At 32.3% G+C, this 10,363-nt stretch overlaps 1 protein-coding gene across 1 annotated transcript; it reads left to right on the top strand.

The window, feature by feature from the left end:
• The first annotated feature begins 486 nt into the window (after positions 1-486).
• LOC143242403 (U4/U6.U5 tri-snRNP-associated protein 1-like) lies at positions 487-10,017 on the top strand. The gene is made up of 7 exons (XM_076485766.1): positions 487-653; positions 1,557-1,664; positions 3,096-3,180; positions 4,781-4,871; positions 5,475-5,697; positions 6,066-6,192; positions 7,415-10,017. The coding sequence occupies exons 1-5, from the start codon at positions 615-617 to the stop codon at positions 5,557-5,559; spliced, it is 408 nt and encodes a 135-aa protein (XP_076341881.1). The 5' UTR covers positions 487-614; the 3' UTR covers positions 5,560-5,697; positions 6,066-6,192; positions 7,415-10,017.
• The last annotated feature ends 346 nt before the right edge of the window (positions 10,018-10,363 follow it).

The raw sequence follows: 10,363 nt of genomic DNA, 5'->3' as shown, positions 1-10,363 counted from the left end.
TACCATTCTGGATTTGTTTACAGCATGCCATACTCTTTCAAGCTTTAGTCTTACTTTGTGATGAGGTAACGTGTGGTGAAAACCTAGTGTTTCATTCTTGAAGTACTACATAATACCATTCTGGATTTGTTTTTACCTTTTATTTCACTCCTTGTTGGGTATCAGATTTTACTTCTTATGTACAATTGTAAAATTTGTTCCAATTTTAAACCAATCGAGTTTTTACAAACTTTGAATGTAAAGTGTTTTCACAGTTTTTGTTGTGTTGTGACAAATTTTTTGTTACTACATAATAAATGTATCATTGAAGAAAAAAACCTGCTTATATATTCCTTCATTCTTATAACTAATTACCATAACACTGTGTTGTATTACCAACCAGGTTAGAGGTAATTTTTACATGTAAAATTTTTTGGTTTATTCCTATGTCTACTTGTTATGTTTTAGTTATGAAAACTTTTATTGGTAACTAATTTCATTTGCATTTTCAGGTGGCTGAGGTTGCCCTTAAAAAGGAACCTAAACAGGAAGAATCTGCTGAGAAAATTGGGAGCATTGTCTTAAACTCCACAGCTGAGTTTTGTCGGAACCTTGGAGACATTCCCACTTATGGGATGTCGGGAAATCGAGAGGATGAAGCTGATGAAATCATGGTTAGAATTTCTGTAATGTTGATTTTATAGTAGACAGAGTTTAATAATATTGTTAACCCTGTGCCAGTCAGAACTTCTTACAGAGATACATTAAAAATTTAACTCTCAACACGGTCTTGATCAATTTGACCTTGTAACTAACCCCCAAAAAAAAAAAAAGAATCTGAATTTCCTTTTGTTATATCTAGAATGACTTTAAATTGTAACATGAAACCACATTAGTTCATCCTAAGTAGCTTTAAGTTGCCAGGCATGGCCAAGTGGTTAAGTTCTGACTCGAAGTCTGAGGGTTGCGTGTTCGTTTCTCGGTCGCACCAAACATGCTTGCCCTTTCAGTCATGGGGGCATTATAATGTAATGATCAATCCCACTGTTCACTGGTAAAAGAGTAGTTCAATAGTTGGCGGTGGGTGGTGATGACTAGCTGCCTTCCCTCTAGTCTTACACTGCTAAATCAGGGACAGCTAGCACAGATAGCCCTCAAGTAGCTTTCTATGAAATTCAAAACAAAGAAACAAACAGACTTTAAGTTGTAACGTCTTTTCATAATTAAATTTTATTCTTTTGTTTCCATCCTCACCATGATAAGTTGTAATTCACTTGAAGCATGTGCAGCTCACATTATGCTATTGAATTACATACATTATTTATGTGTTACTCACATGTGTGCCTCGCGAAACATTTTTGTTATAATATTATTTATTTTACCTAATCTGATCTTAACTAACCTAAAAATATCTCTATTCATACTAGTTAGTTAATGTTTAACAATAATTTACTTACCCACTCTTCTTTGTTTTGGCTATCAGTTGGAATTATACCTGAACTTACATATACTAATGGTAATAGTGCACTAAATAATTTTAATGTAACTGAATGATGTGTGTCTTCCTCATCTCACAGGACTTCGAACGGGAATTGATGGAGGAACAGCAACTTAAAGAATTAGAAGCTCAAAACCGAGGAGCTTGGAATGAAGTTGATATTGATGACAAACCTGTGGAGATTAATGTGAGTAAACATATGTTTAATAAAGATGTCTTGAACTTCATGTGATATCAGTCCTTTCCAAATGTCTTACTTAGGTTGTAATACATGTGTAATCACTGTATTCATTTCAACACAAATGTTTTAAATATATTTGCACCCAAATCCTTTCTTGCATTTTAGCTCAGGTTTAGGTTTGTATGATGTATCTTTTATTTTTATTGCACCAAAGATTGTACTATAATTACTATGAAATTTTTCTAGACTCTGTAAAATTATATAAGCCATTAAAGTGTGTGTTGATGATGTAATTGTGTTATAGTATGGCCTTTCATTCTTTTCCATGTATTCTTGATTTCAGCTACTTCATTGTCACTCATAATTGTGTTTCATATTTATTAATGTAACAGCTTACATCAAATGTTTAAAATAATTTAGCATTTTTAATATCTCTTATCCTTGTCCATCTGCTAATATAAGTACAAAGTATTTAGTTTTGTTTATAAAAGTTGCTTTTGTATTCTTTTTGGAAATTACATACAGTTTCACCCCTCCCTTTCCCCTAGTGTCTAAAATCATGCTCAGATGAATTCCACATGACTAGTTTCATGTTAAAAGTGCATTTTTTTGTAAAGCAGAAAGGAACTGTTGAACTAACTACTGTAGTAAAATAAAAAAGCACTGGAACCAATAAAATTCATTGTGTATAACCAGTACAAAACAATGAAATAGATTATTGAAAGATGTGTGACATTATAACTAAACATTTAGTAATCTTTGGTCTGGGTAAGGAAGAATAGAAGAGCTTTATGGTAAACAGATTGCCTAAAAGAAAATAATTCAAAGATTTAAAATGTTTCATTTGTGACGTTATTAGCTTTTGAAACTTGAAAGTTGCAAAACGAACTGTGTAGTCTGTTCAATTTTACAGTTTTTGGTACCATCAACCTAGATAATTAATAGTTATCAAACTATCTGAATTAAAAATAAGTTACAATCATGTTTACAGGCCACTTATTTGTAGCTTTGATTTGAATGTTCACAAGATTTATTCACACTAGAAAATTCAAGTAATTTTAGGCGTAACTTCCAATTAGTTCTCGCTTGCTACTTCCAAATTAGGGATGACTATTGCGTATAGCCATTGGGTAAATTTTCATGAAATAAACAAAAACAAATACCCCACCCGTCATTAATAATTATGACTGGGGAGAGTGAAAATGCTAACATTTCAATTATATCTTCAGGTGACCGGAGGAGAGAAACCAGATGAAGCTTGGGATAACATGATGATGGTATTTGCCCTTGTAAAAATGCACTAGATACTGTGTTCAAAAGGTTTTAATTAAAGGTTGTACCTTACATCTGAACAGATAATAACATGATGCTTAACATGTTATAAATTACAACTGTTGTTGAAACATTTGACAAACTGTGAATTGTTTTTCTACCTAGAACCAGGAAAGTATTCCAATCTTAGAAGAAGAACCAGATGTTAGCACTGGAATGGCTGCAGCCCTTCAGTTAGCAATGAAGAAAGGTATTGTATTATACTGTGTACATGTTGACATATCACAATGAAGAAAGGTAATGTATTATACTGTGTACATGTTAACATATCACAATGAAGAAAGGTAATGTATTATACTGTGTACATGTTGACATATCACAATGAAGAAAGGTATTGTATTATACTGTGTACATGTTGACATATCACAATGAAGAAAGGTAATAATTATACTGTGTACATGTTGACATATCACAATGAAGAAAGGTAATGTATTATACTGTGTACATGTTAATATATCACAATGAAGAAAGGTAATGTATTGTTCTGTGTACGTGTTAACATCACAATGAAGAAAGGTAATGTATTATATTGTGTACATGTTGACATATCACAATGAAGAAAGGTAATGTATTATTCTGAATGTTCTCGTCTGTGTAAATGTTAACGTATCACAATGAAGAAAGGTAATGTATTATTCTGAATGTTCTCGTCTGTGTAAATGTTAACGTATCACAATGAAGAAAGGTATTGTATTATACTGTGTACATGTTGACATATCACAATGAAAAAAGGTAATGTATTGTCCTGTGTACAAGTTGACATATCACAATGAAGAAAGGTAATATAATATTCTGTGTAACGTGGTTAACATATCACAATGAAGAAAGGTAATGTATTGTTCTGTGTACGTGTTAACATCACAATGAAGAAAGGTGATGTAATATTCTGTGTATATGTTGACGTATCACAATGAAGAAAGGTAATGTATTATTCTGAATGTTCTCGTCTGTGTAAATATTAACGTATCACAATGAAGAAAGGTAATGTATTATTCTGAATGTTCTCGTCTGTGTAAATGTTAACGTATCACAATGAAGAAAGGTAATGTATTATTCTGAATGTTCTCGCCTGTGTAAATGTTAACGATCACAATGAAGAAAGGTAATGTATTATTCTGAATGTTCTCGCTGTGTAAATGTTAACGTATCACAATGAAGAAAGGTAATGTATTATTCTGAATGTTCTCGTCTGTGTAAATGTTAACGTATCACAATGAAGAAAGGTAATGTATTGTTCTGAATGTTCTCGTCTGTGTAAATGTTAACGTATCACAATGAAGAAAGGTAATGTATTATTCTGAATATTCTCGTCTGTGTAAATGTTAACGTGATCAATCTTTCTTAAAGAATCACCTATTGTGAAATTGTTTTAATAATGTGCTGTCAGTTAAACATCTGTTCTCAACATTCCTTGATATTAAATATTTATACAACTTAATGTATTCTTTTTAAAACCACGTTAGATTTGAGCTCTGAATAGAATAATTCAGTTTTAACTTTCTGATTGGAAAAAGCTGTTTTTATATTAAATAACTGTATATTTTTGCACTGACTCTGTTTATTTCTAAATATTAAAATTGCTTTGTCATATAAATATCAATGTTTCAGTGATACAGATATCTTAATATCAAGGTTAACAGTGATAAAGATATGCTTTTGTTAATTTTCAGCTTAGTTACATTGTCCTGTACCAATTTATTTAATTCTAATGTGTGTATAAAACACAATACTTGCAGTTACCGAAAACACTTTTGTATTGATTTAGTAAAGTCATTATCTCACTGTAATAGGATACTTGGAAAATGAGGTAAAGAAACCAGTTAGTGCCCAAAGACATAGTGATCTTCAAGCTCAGAGCTATACCATTGAAGAAAAGTTTTAGTAAGTATTTCTTTCAGCCTATTAATGTTTGACCTCCTTACCTTCCTCAAAAAAAAAATCTTTTTAGAGAAAATGTATATTCACAATTACGAGACTGTTGCTAAGTAACATGTGTGTCCATCAGAGACTGAAAAACTGAAAATTGGTCTGGTAATAATTGCAGGAAAACTTGTAGGTTTATAAATTGATTAACCAATTGAATATTCCGTTTGTTTCCCTCTAATACCAGTTATTTTAATGTGAAGTGTAGTCTAGTTTACAGAATGAAATGCCTTTTCTCTTGTAGAAAACTTGGGTTGGGTGGTTACAGTTATAACAAAATCTATGAATGGATTAGAGATAGTGTTTTGAAAGTACCAATCCAAAGCTTTAAAATCGTGCTTAATTTGTATGCTGGCAGTTATCTCTGTTCTTTTTTGCCTAATCCTTTTATTAAACACAGAAATGTGAACTGTTCAGATAGATTTATGAAAACTGGGTTGTATGATAATTTTAATTTTAACATTTTTCTATTTGTTATAATAATTTTATTACTTCTGGCTAATCTTTGACATAAAGCGACATTAAAGCTCAGTTGGTTATCTTAACTCGCACTTCTTTCAGTGACGACGACAAAGCGCCTCAGAGATCGTTACGTGAGGTCCACTGTCAGACTTCAAAGATAAAGAAGGGTACAAACCTGATGTGAAGCTGGAGTACATAGACGACAGCGGTAGACTGCTTGATGCTAAAGAAGCTTTTCGCTACCTCAGCCACAAGTTTCACGGCAAGGGTCCAGGGAAAAATAAAGTGGATAAACGCGGCAAAAAAATTGGAACAGGAAGCAGTAGGTTCCACTTTTGTGATAATGTATCTGTTTCTTATTTCATGATGTGTCTGATTTGTGCTGTTGCTCTTGAAATATTTTAAGGGTAAAATGTGAGGTTAAATTGATCCAAATTGTACTTATTCAAAAGCAAGAAGGTGAGGTACTTTAAAACTGTTTCTTTACTCTATAATAAAGTAAAATAATTCTTGAAAGCGTATTTCAAATGATCTGTTTCTTATTTGACTTAATTTCTTTTACCAGCAGTCTAGAAATTTAAATAGCTGTGATTATAAACTGTCTAACTAGGTGCCCAGTAAAATATTCAGCTTCTATTTGATATGTGTATTTAACCAGTCTGAATATATCTGGTTTGTTTTATTATCTAGAAACTGCGACAGATGAGTTCCACTGACACCCTCTGAACACTGTAAACTTGATGCAGGAAAAGCAGAAAGAGCTTCAATCTCCATATCTGATCCTGAGTGGTGGAAACAAAGCTCTATCACTAACACAGTGAGTACATTACAGATGCTGTTTCTTACCACCACTCAACATCTTTTGTCATTGAAAAGAGTTTACATCATTCACGGCAAAAGATAGTTACTGAATATTGTTGGTTAATGTGTTGTTACTTCTGCCATCAGAAGTGATGGAGGTTATGTTTTCACTTCTGTGTGTATTTTTTAGCAGGAATCTTAAGAACAGCTGAACGGATTTTGTCACCTTGACATAAATAAAAGTATTTCTTTACTATGAGGTATGATTTTTTACACTATTCGTGCTCTATAGCTCAGTCAAAAATAATCAGATTGTGATGAAACTTGGTGGATATGTGTAGAGTGGTGCTGCTCATTGTTCTGCCAAAACAAAACTGTGTCTGTTGATAACAATGAAGATATGGACACACTTTGTAGATTTTAAAAACCAGTTATGATCAGTGCTGTATGTTGGAGGTGAGCACTCTACAGAATTCCCCTTAAGTTATGATATGTGTTTATGTACCAGTATTGAAATATGTTTTAAGTTTTTATATAAATTAACACTCCTCTGAAAGTGGGGCCTACTAGGCCCCAGAGTAACTTGAAAGGTTATTAATATTAGGCTAATAATTTTGTATTTAAATGAAATTGCCATTTAAATCCATTAATGAATGGATTAACGAGATTCCCACTGTCCCTATCTACTATCTAGCGAAACCACAGCCAGGGGAACGGGCTTGGAGAAATCAGGACTAGAAACGTCTTTTCGTAGGAGTGTTAAAAAACCAGTTTTTAAAGTGTAATTGTGAACCTGTTGTTCGTTTGATAGTGAACTAACTCTATGTTATTAAGTGAGTAGACAAATGTACAGTTGTTGGTATAACCACCACTTGCAATCTTCTTTGTAGCTGATACGTGAAACTTTTCTATTTACCGTAGCTACCGGTTCATGTTGTGTTGGTGTCTAAAATGTATTGTGCAAAATTTTACAATTTTGGAATGATTGGTCTTACATCAGTTGTTTACTCATAACTTTTGATTTTTGAATGAATTTGTTTGAGTCTGAATCTTCATGTAACTAACTTGTTAATAACATGATAAGACTGTTGAATGAACTTGTTGGTAACATGATGCTGAACCTAAAATCTTTGTTGAGTGAGCTTATTTGTATGACAAGAATAAATCTGAAACTTTGTTATTGTTCAACACAACACTGACAGTAAATATTTTCACAATAATTTCTTTTGTTCTTCCAGGACTACAATAATTAAACCCAAGTGATTTGTCTTTGTATGGTGGAAAGTGGACACCACATCCAGTGATACAGGTTGATGACAGAAGACTAAAAGTGGACACCACATCCAATGATACAGTTTGATGACAGAAGACTAAAAGCTACTTGCATTTCTGAATTAAGTTGCTTACTTACAGATCAGTGATTTTTAACAGCAGAGGAAAAATAATTTTGAAGTTTCAAGTTCTTTTGCTGTGCTATAAAAATTCTGAAATAACCACTTAGTTTTGTTGTAGGATAAACCAGTTGTCACCACTACCATTTTTTGGTTGTTTTCCTGCCAATGGGATACAACTGTGTAAAACAGTAATCACAGAATGATTTTACTTACTGAAATGACAATTCTTTCATACTATCAAAGTCGTATTGTAATTGTGAAAAGAATGGTTTAGACACACACACCTTACTGACAAATTTTCTACTTTTATGGATTTGACTTCATAAAGGTATTAGATGCTAAGCCTAAATTTTTCACTGTGTTTATGATATTTCAAAAATAGTTCATTTGGAATTAGTGTTTTAATTAATGGATTTCAAATAAAAGTAAATTCAGCTCTCTGAGTAGTGTACATATGAAATATGTTTTATGTCCTCTGGTGGTATTTGCCTGAACAGCATGGCTAACAAAATAAACTGTTGTTTTTCCTAATAACATTAGAAATGAAGTTTCCCATGTGAAGGTTAATGTGTAAATACCTTTGTGATTCATTTGATGTGGAATTAAAAACTTCCTTTTATTTAAAACTCAGTAACCAATCTGTTATTCAACTGATTCCTTATTTCACAATTTTAAAACCTCCAAGTTTCAAAATAAAAATATTTTCTGTAATATTTTTCACACACGATGTATTTTTGGTTTTTATTTCTCATAATTTTATTAATCTCTTTAGTTTTATTGTTTTCAGATACTTAAAACAAATGTTATGTACAAAGTGATTATTGTAGTGTCTTGTTCTATCATAACAAATTGGGAGTTGAGTTGGTAAAAGAACATGTTAATATTAAATAAATATTAAAACAAATTGGCTTGAGAGTTCACAACCTTAAAACGATTACATCTTTGAAACTGATGTGGAATGTTATAGGAAGTTCTTAGGTGCAAAACCACAATCATAACTTTGATATACTGTATTGTTAAGAGATTTCAAAAACTGGTTTTTACAAATTAAAAAAAACAAAAAAGATAACTCACTGATAAGTATATTTATAATATTTTAGCCATAGTTTTCTTGTCAACAGATGTTGTATTTAACAGTTTCTAATGATTGTATTTGTTTTAAAGTATGCACCTGAATGAACAAAAATGGTTCATTAAGTGATTAAATGAACAAAGTCTCGAACATGTGAGATTTGACAAAAAACAGTAGCTAGTTTGTGTGATTATATGCATGCGGGTTCTGGTCAAGTTTGTTTTTCAAAATATTTTTAGCTTGCTATTAATAAATTCTTTCGACTAGATAAACTACAGTAAGTTAATAATTAGGGTTTCATTCAATTATTTATTTTATGGTTTTTTTGGTTTATAATTTTTTTTAAAGTCCATTTCAAATTAATGATTTATCTTGATTGTTGTGTCAGTGTTAAGTTCCATTTTGGGGATCCAAGGTTCAAGACATGATATACCAGTGAATGTGCTACATATTTTATGCTGTAGAAGCATCTTAACTGTACTGTTATTCAGTTAAGAGTGGCTGCACAACAAGTCACAGCCGAGTGGTTTTTGTAACCCTCATGTATCCACACCTGGTACACACCTCTGAAGGTGGCTTAACATGATAAGGTGTTTAGTTTGAAGTGACCATTGGTATTGAACAATGGTGCTCGACTTAGAAACATATTTTAACACAAAATTAATTAATTAATTGAGCCTATCTATATATTGCCCTTTATATTCTTATTTTGATGTCAAGTGGTGAATAATTAATTTACGTTGTAACTTGAGATAAAAATGCTACCTTCTCCCAGTATTCACCCCAAAAATCTTTATATTGTGTAGAGATAACATAGTCTTTCACAAAGGAAAATTGAAAGTTCTGCTAACCTCGTGAGTAATTATTATTCCAATTGTTAAGCCACCAGAAGCTGATGGATGGGTGTCAACCTCAGACACTAGAAAGAAGTGTCCATAAGATAACAACATGGTTCCACAAAGTGGAACCACAAGGCATGTTGCTAGGCTGTCATGACAGACAGAAGTTGTCATAATGCAGCAGAAATTATCTAGAGAGCACACTTCTGTTAGCACCAAGTGGCAACTGGTGGCATAGTGAACACAGGAACCACCAGAGGGTAACTGTGTCATCAACTCTATAGCAACAATAGAATTTTTAAACTTAATAAAATTGTGAGTGTAATTTTGCTTTACAAGTAAAACAATCTGTTCTTTTGATCTTATCAAACTTGTAGGTTTCTCTTGCATACGTTTTTGCAAAAGCTCACAGTCTTTGTATAGACTGTTAGTTGTAAGATGTCTTAACACGTGATGAACATCTGTATTTAATATCATGTAAAACTCTTACAATTTGATACTGATTTAGCCTAACAATAAAAGAATTGTTAACTAAATAGTTATACATGCTGACAATTACTTTATAGTTTTCACTTGCACAATTTTTCAAAGGCTGACGATTCCTCTTTGGATGGACAGTGTTATTCTTATAAGGTTTTACTCATAATAGTGTTACTGTAAGTGGCAAGACAAGGTCTCTGACACTAAGGTCCTAAGTCTCTCTGGCATGCTTAGCATTCACACCGAGCTAAGGAAGATAAGTACAGCCATGTTATCAGAATGCCAGAGAGTTGTCTCTCCAGACACATCTTCTTTGGTGAACTACAAACTAGAGCATACTGGTGGGACAAGGTTGGGCTAAAGGATTGTAACATCAATCCTATTTACCTGGGAGACTCTTGC

Source organism: Tachypleus tridentatus, unplaced genomic scaffold (genome assembly GCF_004210375.1).
Source record: "Tachypleus tridentatus isolate NWPU-2018 unplaced genomic scaffold, ASM421037v1 Hic_cluster_2, whole genome shotgun sequence".
Classification (NCBI taxonomy): domain Eukaryota; kingdom Metazoa; phylum Arthropoda; class Merostomata; order Xiphosura; family Limulidae; genus Tachypleus; species Tachypleus tridentatus.
The sequence above is the reverse complement of the archived record's forward strand: the minus strand, read 5'-3'. Positions and strand labels throughout refer to the sequence as shown.

Coding starts and splice junctions, on each gene's coding strand:
- LOC143242403 (XM_076485766.1), top strand. CDS start 615: ATGTCGGGAAATCGAGAGGATGAAGCTGATGAAATCATG. Junction 1,665..3,095: donor ACAAACCTGTGGAGATTAAT/GTGAGTAAACAT, acceptor TTTTCTACCTAG/AACCAGGAAAGTATTCCAAT. Junction 3,181..4,780: donor TCAGTTAGCAATGAAGAAAG/GTATTGTATTAT, acceptor TCACTGTAATAG/GATACTTGGAAAATGAGGTA.